The sequence below is a fragment of the Xiphophorus couchianus genome, chromosome 18 (assembly GCF_001444195.1).
Source record: "Xiphophorus couchianus chromosome 18, X_couchianus-1.0, whole genome shotgun sequence".
Lineage (NCBI taxonomy): Eukaryota > Metazoa > Chordata > Actinopteri > Cyprinodontiformes > Poeciliidae > Xiphophorus > Xiphophorus couchianus.
The window spans coordinates 28,973,969-28,995,343 of record NC_040245.1 but is presented as its reverse complement, the minus strand read 5'-3'; the positions used below and the strand labels follow the sequence as shown (position 1 = coordinate 28,995,343).

At 39.6% G+C, this 21,375-nt stretch overlaps 1 protein-coding gene across 9 annotated transcripts in view; it reads left to right on the top strand.

The window, feature by feature from the left end:
• robo2 (roundabout, axon guidance receptor, homolog 2 (Drosophila)) overlaps positions 1-21,375 on the top strand; it is a 389,183-nt gene that overhangs the window by 154,897 nt on the left and 212,911 nt on the right. For all 9 annotated transcript variants that reach the window (XM_028045563.1, XM_028045566.1, XM_028045562.1 and 6 more), the window contains exon 2: positions 10,865-11,191. In XM_028045563.1, the coding sequence (XP_027901364.1) occupies positions 10,865-11,191 (327 nt within the window). The remainder of the gene's footprint in view (positions 1-10,864; positions 11,192-21,375) is intronic.

Below are 21,375 nucleotides of genomic sequence, written 5' to 3'. Positions count from 1 at the left end.
GTAGGGCGATTTTTCTTTTATAATTAATGACTCCCTATGAGAGCGGCACTGCAGTGAAAGTCTGTGTGGAAAGGGACATCAGCCAAGAGTCACAACTCTTGTACCAGCTTTGAAAACAAAGAGCAATCACACCCTTGATGATTTTACTTTCCTGGTTCACTTCCAGGGTGGCGGTGACTTTCTTTCTTTTTCTTTTTTTTCCCTGGAAAGCCGCTTATAAACATTTTTACTTGGCGTCCTGGTAACAGACGCAGTTTTAGGATTATTAAACCAAAGTGGATGTGTATCTGTGAATGCTTCTGAACTCTATATACTGTTTTTGTGCCAGCATGATTTTATGGGCCCACGTAAAGTGAATAAGCCCTTTAAGCACTTACTGCTGTCACCCTTGACCCTGTAGTTTGAAGGAAAGCCACACATAGTGTCCCACAGTATAGAAATTTAATAAATCTCATCTCAACGCCCTGTGGTGCTCCGTTAAAAGAAAAAAAAAACACTGAGGGGTATAAGAGCCATTTGATTACCCCCGCTCCGCTCTGTGAGTCCATCACCTGGATGGATTGTGGTTACAGCTCATATTCCTCACGTTGGTATTGTTTGGCTCGGGGATCGCTGGAGCGACAGGAGGGTGTTGACTGCAGGCACACAGTAATGTGCTCACTGCAGGTCAGCATGCGCACAGCACCTCCAATTATCACCTCTCAACGCAGAGTATCAAGGACACCTGGAGGCTTCCCCTGCCCCCTTCAACTCCAGCAATAACACACTTATTTATTTCTCTTCATTCAATTTGCAGTGGCAGCTCAGCAATGCAGGTAAAGAGATTAAAATGCTTGAGGGGGGAATTGGATGATACCTTACATTTCATTGCGCCTCCCTGGGTTATATGTTGGAACCAGTGTTGTATAAAGTACTGAAATCTCAGAGTCAAGTAAAAGTACAAGTACCTCTCCAAAATATGACTTTGGTAAAAGTCGAAGTCACTGACTGAAATGTTACTTGAGTTAAAGTCTTAAAGTATCTGAAACTTCTTGTACTTAAGTATGGAAATTACTGTAAAAATGGATGTACTCAAGTAATGTAATGAAAAGTACAAGTAAAAAGTAAAACAAAGCAAATGCAGTTTGAATGACATTTTTTATATTTTGGTAAACTTGTCAAATACACTTAAAATAATGTACCCAACCAAGTGCAGGCAAAATTAAACCTGCTAATAGATATACCTGCAGGCATCATTTAGTTAAGAAAATTAGGTGCTTTACCTATAGCACAAGGTTAACTTAACCTGCTTTACAACTGAACCAGCTTCTTAGTATACCCTCCAGGACAGAAAATACAAAGTTTTTGTAAGCCTTAAGTTTTCCCTTCAAGTAAGGTCAGTGCTGAAAATGAGAAAAATAAATAGTACAGAAAATGCGGCCAACATGAAGAAAAAGAGCTGTTACGATTACTCTACTTCACAAATCAGTGAATCAGTCAATGCTACAGTCAGTAGGTGGTGCACACAACTGGTCATTATGCAAAAGAAAAAAAGAATTGGGAGGGAAATGCAGCTTATTGGCATCTGTAAACCTGGTTTTGAACTTGCATGCTTTTCCTATATTCGTTAAATTTAGTCTAAATTGCTATCGCTATGGTTTCTGCCCCCCCTTGAACAGAGGAGTCTAGGTAGCCTGCTACAGTCAACATTAGGCCTAAGCTAGATACACCACGTGTGGAACTGAAACAATGCCAAACAAAGTTCATTTATGGTCAACGTTTCACAATACAGTAGTGCCTAGTGACCAAGCTATAGTTACTGAAACAGGAGGATTATAACCATTTCATAAGAAGTTACCTCGATGTGTTTCTTCAAGTTGGACGGGGAGTTTTTGTAAGATAGAATTTCCATGTGACTGCTACTGATTGCGAGACTTGCTTTGTGTTTAATGGGAGAAGCGAAACAGGTGTATCCTAATTAAAAGTAAAGAAATCAAGAAATGGCAAAAAATGTGGAATGAAGATAAGAAAGGAAGAAGATTATATGAAGTACAAAAGTCAGTTCAAATTCGAAGCATTAATGAAAGAAACAGAAGAGAAGAAATAATATTTAGTAGATTAAGAGTAGGTCATACCTACTTAAATGACATGCTTTATACAATAGGGAGGAAAAATAATGATAAATGTGAGATGTGGAGTGAAAGAAAATGTAGAACACATATTGATGAACTGTAAGTCAAATGAACTCAAAAGAGAAGAATTAAAGAGAATAGTTAGAAATATGGGGCATGAATGGAATCTTAAAGGTATATTAGGAAATGAAGGAAACATAACAGATATTCACAAATTAAGGAAAGCATTGTTTATTTATCTTAAGAATACAAAATTAAAAAATAGAATTTAATAGATATGAAGTAATGCTTCTACACACTCATGTACAGTAGGTGGCGGTATGCACCTTAAAGTTGCTTGTGATCCGCCATAATAGAAAAGAAGAAGAAGAAGGTGTATCCTATTGGTGGTGATGAACAAGCCCAGACAAGCAGGCTACGGACTTTGTTCGGTAGCCTGCTTGCTACTTGCTAATCAGTAGGTGGGGTCAAAACACTTTGTTTCTCTCTCTCGCTTTTTTGTAACGAGTAACTAAACCACACATTGAAAATGTTTCGGAGTAAAAGTACGCAATTAAGTTCGGAAATATAGTGAAGTAAAAGTGAAAGTCATCAAAAATTTTCATACTCCAGGAAAGTATGAAGTACTCCAAAATATACTTAAGTATAGTAGTGAAGTATTTTTACTTCGTTACTATACAACACTGGTTGGAACGTGGCTACACTTGAAAATAATCCAGTTTTTGTTGTTGTTGATGTTTTCGGAGCAGCTTTGTTCACATCACACATGGTCACAAATCTGAAAAGATCACAAAATCTGATGGCTGCTTATCTGGTTTGGCTACACAAATGTTGCTTGATATGCCTTCATATATCATTCATCCAATTTCATGTAAATCTAAGGTGCACAAGAACACATCTTCAAAGAGCAAATATTTACAACTTTCCAATACAAGACCTGTAGTTTAGTGTAGTTACATTACTTTTAAAAGTTAATTACAGAGTCTATTTGGAATTCGTTGCACTTACGTTTAGCTCCTACTGTTGCCAAATTCTGGTACATGTCTTGCACCAGAATTCAAAAGTCAGATTAAATTGCAGATGCCTTGAAACTGAGGGGGGAATTGGATGATATCAACTACGTTTCTGATTTAGTGCCACATAATTGCACAACTGTTGGGCAGGTGAATAGTTTGTCATTGGGTCATTCAGACTGCCATGAAGCAGTTGGATATGGGTCGCATATGGGTAGAAAAAAAAATTGGATTTGGACCACATTTGCCTGCTCTGGGTTCGTAGTCTATATTAGAATTTGTGCGACTTATGTCATACCTCTAAAATGCCATAAATCTGTCTGCAGTCAGCTTACATACAGCATGGTGTTTGGCTGTAATAAGTCACATGTTCTCTCATTCATTTGGCTTTGACACAGAAAAAAAACCTGTTGCATAATTACTAAGGCTTATTTCTCCTAGTTTAGAGAGAACTATTATTGATTTAGCCAGACATGTCTTCAGATATTTTGTAGGTAGGAAAGACATAGGAAGTAAAGATGGCTGTGAAATAAGCATTTTCTTATCTGATTAATGCTCATAAACAACACCTGTGGTTGCCATGGAGATCTGGCTGTTGATTTCTTATGTAAGGACTTGTTTCTCCTCATTTCTTGATCTTTGGGTTTTTGCTTTCCTTAAAGACTCTAGTTCTCCTTGTTAAAATTATTCAGGGACTTCTCACTTTTTCCTGGATACATGAATGTTGTAGTAAAAGTCTCTTCCAAACACGTTTTTCAGTTTTTTAAGAATGGTCTACAAATGTCTTTTTATGTCAAAGCATTCTTTTGAAAATGATTGATCTCCTTTAGAAAACAACAGAAACCCCGACTATAATTTATTCAGGTTTCAATATTTATTCTTTCAATATTTATAGATTTTATGGCTGTAAAATTTCATATCAAGCTTCCAGCCGAAGATAAGACCACGCTGATCAAAAGGATCTGCAGGAAAAAAGAGAGGGGGAGGCATGAAGAAGGTGAAGTGGCGCAGTGAGCTACATGCTCGAGTGGCCCCGGCATCGGAAATCATTTAATCTGTATCAAACAGTTTAGAGTCCCTACCAGCATCCTGACAGGCCAACAGAGCTGTTGCTAATCTCCATACACTAATCAGACCATACAGAGGGGGGAGCAGCACACTTTTCACATTCGCCATGAGTAGATCTAAATTGTTTCCATGTCCTCGCTTTGCATTTCAGCTTCTTGTCAACAATCTCATCTTTTTTTCCCTCCAAGACGTCTGCTGTAAGAGATAGCTTCTCCTGTCCTGCCCATAGCAAGCGGCATCAGGATGAGGACTGACAACAGGAGCAGCCTGTTTAAAAACAACGATGGCGCTTCTACATAGCTTCAAATGGAAGCTATGTAGATTGGGTCCTTTGCAGCAAAATCAGATATTCCATTTCCCACAGTTATCTATTTATGTATCCCATCTGTATGGGGGAAGAGGGGGAGAGAGGGCAAATACACAGATGCAAAGTCAATATGACCCCCAACCTTGTCACTGCCTGAAATACACTCAGCGTGGAATTCTATCTGATATTTGTTGGGAGTCGAGCATGGATGCATTGAGAGGTTGCGGGGAGCTTGTAGAATTACCTCCCGTGTTTGCTTTCAGAGTATAAATCTAAGCGGGAGAAGGGAGGGACACTCTTCATAACACTGAGGTGGAACAGAGCCCATCATGGCAGCTTGAAAGCTAACTAGCTCAAAGAGACCACTTGCTATATTTCAGCAGCAGATGAAATGGAAGACTCTGCTCTGCACCTGTGAACACATTTCATTTGCTTTCCGTGTCGTCACTGTGAGGCTCGCCGGGTCCTGTGGGGCTGGACTGCTCCGGTGACGCCTCCCTGAGATGAGCTGTGTGTCTGTCTGGTGTTGGGGGACAGGGGGTGAGTGGGTCGCACTGGAGCTGCCACTGACAGCCTGGTGTAAGGAAGATGAATCCCGGGCGCAGAGCGTGCCGCTTGGAGGTGTCGCAGCGCTCTGGTGCCGAGGCGCGGACGACCGGTAACATCATTCTTTCACCACCCTCAGTTTCTCCCCACCCCACCCCCGCTGCTCTCTCGCATTTCCTCTCTGATGACATGACGAATATGACTCCATCGCCCGAAAACACTGAGGGCAGGCTGTAATAGGACAGAGAGCAAGTGAAACTGATAGACACCAGGGGGCAAAGGTGGAGTCTCAGCAGTGAGAGGAAACCAAATGGGAAAGTGGTGAACGGAACCAGGAGAAATGTTTAGTTTGAAATAAAGCACGTGGATCTGACACGGAGGCGATGTGTCAAGGAAAGATATGACCCAGAAAGCACGATGCCCGCGATAAGCCACCATGCTGTGGGAATGCTTTTCTTTAGCAAGCACCAGAAAATATTTCAGGATCTTCCCGGATAAAAATTAGGGATGTATAATAAATTGGCGCTAAAATCAGGATCAGATGAAATTAGTCACGTTTTTTTTAACGTATTGGAATCAGTCTGAAAAATAAAAGCATTCCGGTATTAACAACTGATAACTATTTCCATCTTGTTTCTGTTTGTTTCTGGAGGAGAAGGGGAGGAGGTCGGTCATGTGGCAGTGATGGTGATGCAGCAAAGGATTGTGGGGATTTTAACTGCATCAGAAAAGGAGTGGTGAAGTTAAGGGTGTGATTGTTTTTGTTAAGGTATTGAAAAGCTATTGATATATGCAAAAATATGATCAAGTATCTGTTAAGTATATATTTTTGACCATAGCAGCATATTGATGTCAATATCAGCACAATTTTTCATATTGGTGCATCTGTAGTAAATATTGAATTTGAGACAATATTTGAAAAGTGATGTTCTCAGACCCTAACACTCGGGATGTCAGAAATATCCCAGAGTGAGGGCAAAAACAGTTCTAGATGTGCAAATATGGTAGTGACTTATTATTTAAAGATGTACAAATTGTAATCTGAGTTCCAGAGAAGCAATGCACAACACGTTATGTATACGCATCATTTTCTTTCCACTTGACAATTACATGGCACGTTGTGTCGGTCTGTCACGTAAAATGCCATTAAAAAAAAAAACTGAAAAACTCCTCAAAATGCAGAGGAGTTTTGAGGATGTGAATACTTACCGTCCAGTATTCACATCTGGGGGATGTGAATACTTTGGTCAGACAGCTCGGAGGCATCAGGTTTTTGCACTTCCATTCCAAGTTTCCTTCTCGCTGAGCCACGCCGCTACAGCCACTTGTCCCGGTTCTCCAGTTTAGCGTTTGATGTTTTTTACGGCGCCTCCGAGGCCGGAACTTCTCGCCTTGGTCCAAGGTTGCCATTGGTTACCTGCGATCAGCGAATGTCTGCTGGCAGAATAAGTAATATCTCTTCGGGGAGCCCTTCTCTTTATGCTCTGCTTGAGACTGGTGCGGGTATTGATTTGGTTTGTAGGCTAGAATTTCTCCTGGGAGCTAATAAAAATAATTACAAAAAGATCATCAAAGGCCTGACCTTCTGTTGCACACATGAATAAATATGTGGCCAAGATAATAGAAAACACAGCCTAACTCTGTGTGTGGTCAGTGTGACCGGAGGTATAATTGGAGATGTTTTATCTTGGAATTAATGGAGAAATAAAGAGGTGTTTTTTTTCTTTGTAAATCAGAAACTTAAGTGGAGTTTTGATCTACTTTCATGCTACTCTCTCTGAGTCATGAAAAGAATGCAAACATGTTCAACTTGTGCACATTTAATGGAAAGTCGCATCCATTTCAGGGATGTGGACATAAGAAGACGTAAAAATAAATAATTAATAATAGGCTGAACACCCCCCCCCCCCCATCATTTTCTGGTTCACCAACAGCTTACTGATTTCACTCCCTATCTGCATCCTTTGTTTGTTTGTTCTGCGTTTCCTGCTTTCCTCCAGGAGTGGATGACTGCACAGCCGCGGTGAAAAGTAATGTTGGTGTTATTGCAGACGGGGCAGGGGGAAACACAGCCATTTTTGATTGGAGCGTGTGCCCTGAGCCCCAGTGAAGTGCACTTGCCTCAGCTCAGAGAGCACTTGATTTCACAGCACCAATGATCACATTAAAAGGGCAACAGAAAGCCCATTTACTGCAAAGAGAGTGGGGCTGGGGGGGAAAGGGAGCCGGTAGGAAACAGAAAATTTACTTTGACTTTTGCGAGGAGCTAAGATCTGATGTCTGGATGAAGAGAGTTTTGTATCTAGCTCTCCTGGACAGCAAATAGCCTATAGATACAGATTAACATGTTGATGCTGAGATTTTTGCAATGAAACAACTGGTAAGAAAGGAGGGGAAATTTAGGGTGATTGACAGCGCTAAGACACTCCTCCTGGCTCTGATTGGTTGTTTCGAGTTAGCACTGGGAGAAGAGAGAAGAGCTAATTTTTTTTCACAGATTATCTGTCCCCTACCATGCTGTCACAATATAGTGACAGTTTCAACAAATATGTAAAAAGCACTATTTTTATAGCATTAAACCTTTGCATTAATACTCTATGTACATGCGAGTTGACTTCTGATGCCGATTTTGTCCCAGAAAAAGGTTCCTAAAATACAGAGACATAAATCAGATTTTTGTGAAGAAAATTCTTCTCCTCTACAATTGTGCACTGCTTCCCACATTCAGTGCATATTTTCTAGCACAGGGAGGTATTTGACCTTTGCTGTCTCTACACTTGACTGTCCCCACTCAGCAAGGACACTGACCATCCACGTAGGGCCCTCTGTTCACCCAGCTCGGCTTTTCCCTGGCAGTGGAGGGACAATAGTAGAGGCATCTGCTGCGTTGATGTCCACAGGAAAGCCTGGAGCAGATGGAGATTCTAGGTTTACGTGATTAGAAGGCAGTAGATTGGAATACAAATTGGATTTAAAGAAATTAGACTGATATAAATCGAATGTAGTCGCCGTGGTTTGCTCCTGTGCATGCGCATTGGCCTTAGTGGAAAGCCCCTGCGTGGTTTTGTGGATTGCAGCGGGGGGGAAACACATGCTTCAATGAGATAAAAATAAATGTGCATTTGACACTTCATCAAGGGAAAAGGGGGGTGTCCATCACTTTTCTTTATCTCGCTCTCCATTAATCAGCGCCGTGGTCCTAACTGCTGCCTTGTAGGTTGAGTTTCTCATTGCCACAACTCTAACTGACTCTGCACAAAATGTTACTGTTACTAATTTTTGATTGAGTAAATGATTTCTAAAAGCTTACTGTAATTTTTTTGTCTGCTTCACTACCAACAACATCCAGTTTTTCACCTAATGCCAGTAAGATTAGATCATGAGCTGTGGGAACATGCTGTCACCAGCCACTCACACACAAACCCCCGTCTGTAGCCCCATTTGGCAAAAGACACGAGGCCTGATCACTAATCAATGGCGGGGAAATGGAGGGAATTAGCAGAAATTAGGAGGAAGAGAGAACAGTCTACCTCCTGTTCAGGGGTCAATATGCTACTGTCTGATGGCTGATTCCTGTCGAGTGGTGGGCTTCTGGACTTTTGTGCTGAGATGTGTCATTTGAATGCTTTTGTGTTTTGCTCAGGACCTTTGACAGACATTTTGTGCAGATATTTGTGCTCGTAAAATTTTAGTACATGGATTTACAGTTGATTGCCATAGTGTCAAAATGTGTGCAAACATACAGTAGCTGAACAAAGACCCGAACTTCCACAACTGCTTCAATCCTTTGTTGAGTTGAGTTTCGCCCAAGGAGAAAGATTTTTGTGGTACGTTAGGCTTAAGTATAACATACATCGTCCTATTAGCTCACTGCAATAACCCAGGGTAGGTCATAGTCATCAACTCGGCTCAATCAAACATTCAACAACTCGCTTGTTGACAAAAAAGCTCAGCTCTCAACTTGATCCAAGTCCTGATTGGTTAGTGTACAGCTGCCAGCAAAATCATAGTAAGTGATGGGACAATTTTATGTTGTTAAATAGAAAGATCTTTCCGTTAAATGTTGGAAAAGATAGCTTGATTTGCTCTGCTTTGAAGTAGTTCTTCGATTGTTTGGTGCTGGATTAAACTGTTTGATTCTTGCGTGGCCTCCGTGGCCTGTGTGATGTAAAAGTGTGTGGCCCACGGCTCCTTATCTCTGGGGGTAAGACCTGGTCACAGATGCATACAGCGCCCAGACTTGGCGAGCATTATCTTAGCCACCAGACTCCGAGAGCTCAGTCACTGCAACCCTAATGAAAAGGAACGTCCATGGCTTTGAGCCACAGGGGATTAGCATTTGACATCAGTCTGAACTCTAACATCCATTCAAATAAAGAGGAAAAAAAAGAACTTTGACATTCATATTCACATCAGTTTTGTAGGCTTTTCAACTGTAAGAAAAATATTATGTTGTCCACATAGGGGTCTAATTACTTGTAAGATTTCCCATTTTGGTTTGACTAGAGCAGATCTCTTCTGTGAAATACTAAATCTTCCATGCTTCAAGTTGTAGCTACAAACTAGTTTGCATATCCACATGACCAAAAAACCAGAATGCATTTGCTGAAAAATCAGTCCAGGTCTTTTGGTCAAATGTTGATGTTTTATTTGTTTTAAAATAGGGCTGTTGTAAAGAGTTATTTTAGTAATCAAGTAATCCGTTGATTATTGTGACCATTAATAAAGTAATAAAATAAACATTGTCCCGTTATGTAGTTTTACTTAAGCTAGTAAAAGAATTAAAGAAAAAGTGCTGGTTAAACGCATTTATGTTCTGTTTTTAGCAAGAAAACATTTTATAGCCTGAAATGCAATATGATTCATGAAAATTTTGTATAATACAGATATTTCTAGTCTATTTTTTTCCAAATCATCACTCTTCTTAATCAGCAACTACCTTAAATGTAAGCAAAAATGTATTTTGGTGCACATGTATAACATCCCGGATTTGGTGCTAACAATCAGATAAAAATCAACCTTTTGGAAAGGGAACAAAAACATCACCTGTTAGCAGCCACAAGTAAGCATTGTGCATGTAGTAGATGTTTCCAGATAAGGTGTTGCAATATTGAGGATGTGAACTTCCTTTCTACTTCTATTTCTTTTCCATTTAGCTTAAAGTGATTCCACACTTTTGACACTTAATGTCACTGTATTGATGGTCCCTCACCATCTCCCTCCATAGTTGCTAATAGCACTTAGCATTTGCTAACAAGTCATTGATGGATGTGAGAGTGCACAACAAATAATAAGCTGGCCAGAACACAGTGCACTAAATAGCAAAGCATAATTTAACAAAGCCTCGAATCATTTGTTGAATTGTTACAAATCTAATTTAAACAAGTCTGTTTATCTAGAAAACTAACTATGAAGCCTCTAAGCTAACTTTAATTTCATTAGCAGCAAACTGTCCAAGTTTGTGATAGATGTTTTGGAGGATACATGTCGCTTATATTGGCGTTCTTTTGAAATGTGAAACATTTTATCAATCAACTGTGCATATGGACGTAACAATGAATGTGCTTTAAGACTCTTCTTCAGTTCTTGTTTTGTGAGTGCAACTCACTCGTTTAGCAAATAGAAATATCTGTACTAATCTCGAGAGTTAATTATTTTTTTGTTTCCTATGAGAGTTTTATTACTAACAATTTCTTTTCACGTTGTTGACAGTTTATGTTTGAAAATGGATTTAATAAGCCATATGTATTGAATTTTTTTTTAACATAAAAATAGTCTCTTCTGTTATTAATTGCACTGCTCTCTGTCTTTACCTTCAGGATCCCGTCTGCGCCAGGAGGACTCCCCGCCCCGGATTGTGGAGCACCCCTCTGACCTGATCGTATCCAAAGGGGAGCCCGCCACTCTCAACTGTAAAGCGGAGGGTCGGCCCACCCCGACAGTGGAGTGGTACAAAGACGGGGAGCGGGTGGAAACGGACAAAGACGACCCACGTTCACACCGCATGCTGCTTCCGACAGGCTCGCTTTTCTTCCTGCGCATCGTTCATGGACGACGGAGCAAACCCGACGAGGGAGCCTACGTCTGCGTGGCCCGGAACTACCTGGGAGAAGCCGTCAGCCGTAATGCGTCCCTGGAAGTAGCATGTGAGTCGTGACGTTGCCACATCTTTTGTTTTTTAAAATTCTATTTGTGCCGTGTCTTTGGCTGGCCAAAAATAGGTCCAGATCCTGCTACAGTCAAAAAACTTGGATTTCCACTCAGCATTATGAAATTCTATCATTTGTTTGTAAACATCATTTGTATTAGGAAATTGCACTCCACTTACCATTGGGAATAAGAGGAAACAAATCAACATTTAATTTGAGGCGACTGTAATTACATTATTCTTAGAGTTGATTTCATTGTACTCTTTTTGCCAACTCCGTAATGATTTCCTGAGGTCTAAAAGGTTCTTGTTAGCTGGGGTAATGACTTGTGGCGAATGAGTTTTTCAGCCGTGAATCTGATGAATTTGATACATTCTTGGCTCAGAGGGGCTGTTTTGAAGTTGTCCACAGATCTTTGAGTTTGGACATAAAGCTGCTGCCAATCTATGAAAGAGACAAGATGACAGGGCAGACATTGGGTCTCTCACTGGTGATCAGGGCTAGCATGACAGGGATGGCTCCTGATGGACATTTAGCTCAAGCTGTCTGGACTGTGTTGATGACAGGCAGAACCTGAATTGTGACTCAGATTACCTTTGAAGATGAGCCTACACTCAGCCCCTAACAGACTTAGGCCGAGTTTTCAAACAGCAGGTCCCAGAGACCTCAAACAGTACAGGAGGTGGCGTGGGAAGTCTCCATTTGCTTTTGTTGTTTTGACTTGTCATTTAATAATATGGCTTATTATAGCTAACTAGGAAACAGGCAACAGGACAGTCTATATTCAGCTCTTATTGAAGAGATTTAAAAGATGCTTCAGTTTGAACGGTACAAATATTTGACTGGTTTGGAGTAATTCTCTGCTAACATGTTCTGTAGACTCCATGTCTACAACAAGCAAACTCTTTCATATGTGTGTATATATATATATATATATATATATATATATATATATATATATATATATATAATTTTTATTTTTTTTTAAGATTTTTTTTTTTTTTTTTTTGAAGAGAGGAGGGACGAAGTAACCTGCTTTTTGTAGGACCAGGACTTGAACCTGTACATTTCAATTAATGAAATTTTGTAATCATTTAACTGTTTATTAGTATTTTTCACATTTGTTTACATACACAATGTACTGTACATGAACACTTCACATTCAACATGACATAACAAAACTTTTGCTTGGGAGTTATTCCTCTATTTCACCTTTGTTCCATCTAGCTTGTCTTGTTCTTTATTTTTTGTTGCTGCCTTTTGTCTTGAATGTTGTCCACTTTCCTCTTATTACTTCTTTTCTTCCATTTGTGTTTGCTGAAGTCTCAAATGATGTGTCAGTTTTTCCATAATGTATATTTCTTCTATTATTCCGGTCCATTGTTCTTGACATGGGGGTCTGCCTTTCCCCATTTCCTCGTAATAGCTTTCTTGCTAGCTATTAACATTATCTTAATCAGATACCTGTCTTTTACCCTTACTTTGATATTGTTAAGATTGCAAAGATATAGTACCACACTACTCATAGGAATATCATATCCCAGAATCTTCTTTACAGTTTCATGTACATTTGTCCAAAATTGAACAGTTTTAGGACAGTTCCAAAATATGTGAGAGTGATCAGCGTTCATTGATCCACAATTCCTCCAACACCTTCCTTATATCTATTCTTGACTTTAGGCGTGATGAAAAATTGTATCAGATTTTTCCATGTGAACTTCCTTCGTGAATTGGTGGATGTCTGATGTGTTTTCCATATATCTAACCAACCTTCATCTGAAATTGTCATCAGTTTTTGGTATAGAGTATTATTTAGATTATTTTAATTTTTGTTCCACTGAATGCATTTATCACAATTTCAATCACCCCATTCCCTTCCACAGAGGGATCCCACCTGATTTCTGTCTTATTATAGTCTCTCAATTGCAGGTACCTGTAAAATTCATGTTTATCTAACTTATTAATTAAATCCATTTTAATGACTTAAAACCTTTAATTCAATTCATAGCAAATTTTTGTTAACTGTGAAAGTTCAAAATGGAACTTTTGTATTTGCACGTTTCTGATGCGCCAGGAAATCTGATGCACAATCGTCAAACATGTCAAACAATAGCAATGGATGACAAAGCCGCTTCTCTTGGCCCACAGGGGGTTAATTTTTCAATCTGACTGGACGCCGGGAAAGACTATTTTTGTGTGCAAGTTGTTCTAAAAGGAGTTAGCCTTTCACTAAAGCTATTCTAGTCTAAAATAGCATCTCAATGCTTAGCATGTTGCAGCAGAAGAAATCCCAACACTAATGTCAGCATCCATAGTCCACATTTCTAAAAAAAGGGTTTTTTCAAAAAAGTTACATGAATTCTCAGAAGTTCTTGAAACACCTGTAAACTGACTTGCTTTTATAGCACTTTGCACTAATCGTATGGTTTTGTAACCTAAGTAGCAGGTTAAACACTATAAATATCTTTGTTGTTGAGCTCATATGTGTATTCAATAATTTGGCAGCAAAAAGAGTTTTTGAATTGTCATTGGTTTATGTTTGGTTTCCTTAGCAGATTGAGTGTCAGGGACTCTGGACCTATTTATTCTTTAATTCATTAAAAGACTGGTGGTAATTTAGCGCCTCATTGATGTTTTTATTTGTAAAGTTCTGGATGTATCTTGTCAGCCACTTGTGAATTTGTATCCATTTTGAAGTCATTTCATACTTGCTTTTTTTCACCAACAGTTTCCAAGGCTCTTTGCCTAATCTAATGTAAGGAAATGTAGTTATGCTACTTGAATATATTTGAGCTACCAGCAGTTAAATAAATATGTAGAAAGTTGAATGTTTCTGGGTTTGAAATTGAAGGAGTTGAGATAAAAAGTTCACTCCCGGGGTTGAACTGAGGTTCAAAACAACAGATCTGAAGTAATGCAATACTTCTGCTTGGTGTTTTTCTCTAGTCCAGTAGACTATCATCAACTAAATTACATTTGTGGCTAAAAAGATACAAAGAGGAAGCCTGAAGAAACTTTATGATGATTAAGATTGATTGCAGAAAATAGTTTTCCTCTGCATATCTGGAACTTGAGCCAACAACTACATCATTGCAGAGTCAAAATGGTTGCTTTTTCCAATAGTTATTAACTGTGAAAATCTTCATTTAGTCTGAAAGTGCCCCTTGCCTATTAATTACAATCTGACAGAGTAATAAAGTTTTATTAAAGTAGAACAATTTTCATATAAATTATTGGAGTGAGAGCAGATGAAATCCCCAAAAGGCACGTTTCAGAAATTTAAGAAGATGAGATGAGAGAAAGAAAATGGAAATATGAAGGTAGTGTATTCTATCAAGGCATTAATGACTTACTGCAATTTTAATAGCAGATAATTTAAGAGATCTGGAATAAAAAATGTTCTGAAGTTGATTTGTAGGATTGGTACATGGGCCAGACTAGTGTACTGCCAAGGGCAACAACATAGTCGGTTCTCATGAAACACGACTCTGCTGCTGTTTTGGTATTATGCCATATGATTGTTCACACTCTTGAATATCCTGTAGTTTCAGTCTTTGATTTTTCTAATGCCTGTCTCCTCAATGAAGTTCCTGTAGGCTCAGAAGGGAATACTTAGTCATCTCTGTGTCTGATTGACTTATTGGGTGAAAATGAACATTTCTATTTCCTGCCTGGGTATGTGGGCGTAATGAAGCTGAGCAAGCAGCTCCATCCTGGGTTGGTAGTTCTTATGGGCTTTAGTCCAGATCAGTGGTCATACAGGGGTTGAACCAACCATCTCCACCCTGAGCTGGAGACCCATAGGGCTAAAATAAAAAGCTCCTGTCTGCCTTAAGGCTCTCTAATGCTACTTCGACTCTCATTGATGTAGTTGTGTCATGAAAATTATGTCACCTTGTTCATAGGGAAACATTCTCCTCCCTTTCTCATCACAAGGCCTGGTTGAACTATTTTGTACAGAGCTTTGTGCAAAATGTTGTGTGATTGTTCAGAAGGTTGTTGGCATGTTTTATGAAGAAATGGGCTCATATAGCAATGTTGATATGTTACTTCATTTAGTCCACTTCCACCATCTGGTTACTGTTTCTGCAGGCGCCGTGGAATACTTTTAAGAAACATTGTCCAACATGGTGAGACATTATGTACATTTGTATGATTCATTGCTAAATAACTACAAATACTGTCACATGCTTAAGAGATCCTGAATGGAAAGTGCAGCTATGTTGTTCATGGAGGAGGCGGTCTGCAGAGAGATGTGGCACTCTCTCTGTAACCATTTTGTGAAAGCTAAATGGAGGGTGCGTGTATGAAAGATATGTGCGAATATGAACGCCTACAACCAAGCAACAACTTTTCGGCTTAGGATGAAAATGGGAGAGCCTTAAGAGAATATAATTTATGGTGTAGAAGCAGGTTAAGAGAACTGTTACATCCCTCTACACTGGGCTTTTTGGCAGTGATGAGTTTTATTAGGGCTGGACATCCATCTAGCAATCAAGTGAAGGTAGCATCTAAATCTATTTCCATCAGCCAAAGGTTATGCCATATGATTGTTCACACTCTTCAATTGATATGTCCTGCAACCAACTGACCACCTCCTTTCTCTTCTGCTTCCCTCTTGCTTCGATGTATTGAACACACCTTTGCTCCCACTCCATTCTCGAGTGGTTGAACAAGACCCTAGTGAGATAGTTTAATTGCAGCTACTGAAACAGACTTGACTGTCTAAAGACCACTGCGCTGTGACGAAGCTCAAGCTCGGCAGCACTCGCCACTCTAGGTAAGGTGGAGAGAAAGGAAGGAGGGGGGAGAGAACTTGTGCTGCATTATTAATGGTTTTACAATGTCTTTAAAAGACTGAATCCTTCCTCAGGTGTAGATGTTGAACACAGATTGCTTGTGAATTCTGCCTGAACAGGGGTAGAGTCGATGCTGCGTAGTCTCAGTTTCAATGGGTAGAACAAGGAGTTGGTTTTTACCAGACTAAAGCATTCGTTGTACGCTTCAAAAAGCCGGCCCTTATGAAATTGTGGCAGAAAGAAACTTGTTGAATGAAAGCCATGAGATGTTCAATGACTGTTTGTCTCAAGCCATGTAGGGAACTCCATAAATATGTGCAACAACGTACTCCAGTCAAATAAGAGAATAATTATACTTTTTGGCCTTGTTGTCCTTAGTGTTTGGTGGGTAACTATCTGTAGATTACACTGAACACATCATCTCCACAGTTAATGGAGCAAAATTCAGGTTAATCCTCAGCAAAACAATTTCCTAAAGGTTGAAAAAGACATTAGACTGTGGCAGAAGTTCACCAACTAACAAAATGTTCAAAGCTCAGACCGAAATCTTAATGAGAATCTGTGGCAAGACCTAAGTGTAGATGTTTATAGACTTCATGCACCCAGTCCGACTAAACTTGAAGTATTTCACAGGTTTCAGTTTCCAGATGCGAGAGTGGGGTAGAGATGCAACTTCATAGACTTGCAACTGTAATTGTGCTGAACAGTGTCAACATAGATGTTTTTCTAAGGGAGTTTTTCTTCCAATTCACCATTATTTATATTTAATACTTTGAAGTTTGTGAGTATAACATCAAAAAAGGCAGGAACGTTCAATGTATGTTCATACCTTGGCAAGACACTGTAGAGAAGTGATTTCCTTACAGTCATTAACTTCTTTACAAGGACAGAGAATCTCGAAACATATTGCTGGGAGGAAATCTGAATAGCTGCTTTGTAATCTGGTCCTAATCAAGACTGTCCACGGGTCAGCTATGTAGAATGAATATACAATAGTATTGGGTATAAATGAGTATGCCCTCTTTTCTTTCTTCTGACTAAAGTAGGTCAATGAGCAGGTTCATAAATCATTTTGAAGATTCTGTCAGAAACTCTTGCTGCAGCCGTGGCCGTTGAATAATTTGCCAGCACTGCAAATATCTGTGTATATTTAAGTGTGACGAGCCACACCTGGGGCGACAGGATCCCAAGGAAAATGTTAATTTTGGCCCATCTTTTCAGGTGGACGACAGTCGCACATTCCTGGATCTCCAGGAGAAAAAAAAAATCTTGAACTCTTGAGCGACCCAGTACAGTTTTAATTGGATTCAAATGGTATTTAGATCTTCTGACATGCACTGTGTATCCTGCCTGTGCATTGAATGTTTAGAATCATTGGTGGAGTGGGGTATTACAAATGGATGAAGACACATGTAGCTTCATCCCCCTCGCGGCTACGTTCGGTTTCTAACCTTTTAAAAATGCAAATGATACAGAAATAAAACAGATGTCTTGGGTTGGTTCTAAATGCCGCTTGAAATGGGAATGGATGACTTTTAGAAAGGTCCTTTGATATCTTCTAATGTCCCACTTTTGCAATTAAGAGAACCGTTAGGTAGCATTTGGTTCTCATACAACAAGGTAATTAGCGGGAAAATAGAGTTGGGAGAGGTGTGAGTGTTGAGGAGAGGAGGAGGGAGGGTACCAAGCTGTTCCTGTTGTGTCCAGCATGAGGAAAAGCTAATAAAAGGGTAGGCCAAGAGGAGCCGGCCAGGTGGGGAGAGAGGATGAGCCACACTGCAGATCCTTTCACAAGCTCATATGGACTCATTATTCCTGTTCAGGAATGAGACTAGTGCACACAAACAACAGACACGCGAGCGTAGACACCTGCCCTCGCGCTTGTGAAAACCCTGGTGGGCTGAGGTTTAATCAGTGCCGAAGTCCTTGAGAAATAATGAAGGGTAATGAAGGAAGCAGCAACAATGCAACCATTACAACACATTAAGGTTCGCATGCTACAGTCAGGAAACTAAACCAGGGTCTCAAAAATTTATATAGCAGAATGTCTTAGAATGTCAGAAAGTTAGAAAAAAATAAAAGCACGACTTCATCGCTGTATGCTGAGGCTAGCTGTGCTAACATCATGACTTGATGTTTGAGAGCAACTTAAAAAGCCCAACATGGCTAATGTTTTTTTAAGTAATTTTGGTCTAGTTTGTAGTAAAGTATCTTAGTACACTTGAAATCAGACAAAAATAACTTACAAGGAACTTTTCAGTAATGTATATGAGCTTATTTTAAGTAAACAATTCCTTAATATTGATGAAAAAGTACTTGTTCCATTGGTAGATATTTCCACTTATAACAAGACATTTTTCCATGTTATAAGTGAAATATTCTGCCAAAGAAGTGTTTTCATCAACATTAAGACATTGTTGACTTAAAACAAACTCCTGAAAAGTTACTTTTGAGTCAGTTTTGTCTTACTTTAAGTGTACTAAGATATTTGCTCTAGAAACTAGACTGAAAATACTTTGGAAGATTTTGTGTTGCATGGAAAAGAGTATTGATCAAATCCTGGTGGTGACAAAGCTGAAAGAAATTCATGCTAAAGCTAAACTTGTGCATGGAAAAGTTTGAAGTGTTGCCCATTGATCAAACAGATAATAGAACCAAGTAAGGATGTGAAAAATTATCTTGTTTTATGAATTATTAGAGTGAATAATCTCTGATTAAATGTATCAGCTGTGTTTGCAGTAGGTCTTAGCTACTCCCATCAACTGAAATTAGCTCTCATAGTATCCACCTAAATGCACTCAACCAGTAGTATGCAGATGATGTTTTCTTTTTGATCAATTTATAATCCATGTGCTGTGCACTCAAAAAGAACATTGCGCATAGGAAGAGAAGATATTTTGAGGGGGAAAAAAGTCTCTACGGAGGATAAATCATGTGGATACGCTGCGGTCACTACCAGCAGACTGACCTTTTACTGACTCTCACACATGCATGATGTCCTGAGTCTGCATTTTTACTTTTCTTGTCCCAGCTAGGACTTCCCTTGAACTACCTAGGGACATACATTGTCTTTGTTGCAACTGAGGAAACAGTGTGCTCTAGGAAAGGAAATACGGGTCGACTCTGCTGCACTCTGGGGCTGAATGATGACGACAGTAATCGAGCAACGTAGCAAAAGCCAGTGACAAAGATGGAAAGCGCGGCAGGAAGTTTCGGGAAGGTCAAAGAGACGCGGACCACTTAATAAACTCAGGCTTGCCATGATCTTTGGCTTTATTTCTTAGCTCTGTGTTGGTCTGCTTTTGTTCTTTACCGCTCTACTTAGACAATCGTGTCAGTCTTAAGTGCCTAAGCTGCATTTAAACATGCGTGTTGCTCTGTTATGGATGCCACAGCCTGTCAGCAGACGAGTGAGCCATCAAGCTAAGAATGCTGAACCAGCCGCTTCTCACGTCTATTAGCGCCCAGCAAGATGAAGCACCCGTCTCACCGGGTTTTGTTGTGTTTCTTTTATACGGCCTACTCTCTCTCCTTCACATTTTCCCCGCTTCTCTCCTTATAGTGACACTTTTATTGATGGCCTCTCCTCTCTGACAATGCAGGTCTATAGTTTTGTCTCTACAGTCTCCCTCTAGTTTTGCCTCTTCTCGTCTCTCATCCCTCCACATCTCCTCAGCTTTCCTACACAGCTTACGTGTTCGTTAGGCAGTGACGGAGAATAAAAAAAATTCTGTGCTCGTGCGGGGTCTGCAAATTCTGTAAACTTGGCACTGCTGCACATTTTCTACAAAAAAATACATCATCTTTCTCTCGCTGCTGCAGTTAGAGCTGTGTGAATTATTGAAATCTGTTTGCGTGCTTATTATTGATTGGCTTTAAAACGCAGACGGGGAGCGAAGGTTTTGCTTTCATGAGCTGATTGCACTTTGATTTCTGTTTTAATATTGACCTACACATACATTTGAAATGTATTAAAGACTTACAGTTATTCAATAGGCAGATTTTTTTAATGTAGTCATTAAACAGCTTCTAGTGTACATATGCCTGTTAATGTGTTCTTCAACCTCTACAGTGTTTCACTGGATTTTAGCAAATATCTTAAATATGTGTGAAATAATTTTTTATATAGTAAAGCACCAATTATTCTCACTTCTACTAAATATAACATTAGCTATAATAATGTTACTTATGTTAACAATATCAATAATTCTTTCCAATGTCTCTTTAAGATTTAATATTTAAAACACATTTTTCAAGGCATTTTTCCGGATCAACCATCATATGTTTGTATTAAAAGCAGAAACGTTGTCACACTGTCTGCATGAGAGACAAGTTGATGTAAAGAGCATGTGTGTGAACTGTAGTTCCTTACCTCAACCCTTAGATTTACAAAAGATGGCACACATTTCCAAATCTAGAATGAAAGACAAAACATAAGTTTGTCACAATACATTTAGCCTTCCTGTTGTCTGCTCAAATTCTTGCTTTTCTTCAGTCTGAAATAAGCCAAAATTCCCTTAACGTCTTTGGCATCTCCTGTTAAGCAGCTTCATAAATCCCTATGTCTGTTCTCACTGACAATAGAAACATCTAAGTTTGAGCCATCCTCAATCGGTAACATTTTCCACGCCAAGGCCTGCTGTTGTCTGGACAACACAGTACTGTGTTAGGTGCATTCAATACAGGATTTTTGAGGTTCTGGCTGACTAGTTGCCATATAGCCTTTAGTTTCCACAGCAAAGATATTGATTCTTTTGGCCACCAGAAATATTTCTGAAGGTGCGTTACTGTGTTACTCTATGCTTCAAGCAGGCAGGCAGGCAGTGAAAACTTCAGGTCACCCCAACATACTCCAGTACTTTATTTTCTGACTTTAAGTAGCTGGAATTATATGACTTCTATGCAATTCTTCCCAATTCTCATCTTGACGATTTCTAGTCTGCCTTTAGTTTGGCAATGGCAGCGAATTCAGTCCATGTTGGCCCCCCTCCAAATATTAAGCAATTAAAGTCAGAGCAAGAGGAATGCATTAGACATTATATTGCTAGCCAAAATTTTGTGACCCTACTTCCCACTTGGTTGTTTCCACTGCACGTAATTTCCAGTGTACGTCATTGATCTGGCGCAGTACGTACATCACTGCTAAACATTAGCGATTGGGTGAAATCAGACCTGATTAAAAAGTCAACAGAGTCCACACCTCCAGCAAACAATCATTTCTCTTTAGCTGAGTCTCCAGACAAAGTGCAGAACAAGGGGCTAGTTTTTACCAGGCTAACATTCCTCTAACTGTTGACAAGTGGCCAAAGGGACAAGTGGACTGTAATAATGTTGATCAAAATTTGACGCTGAGTTAAATCCCTCTAGATGGCTCTGAGCTGA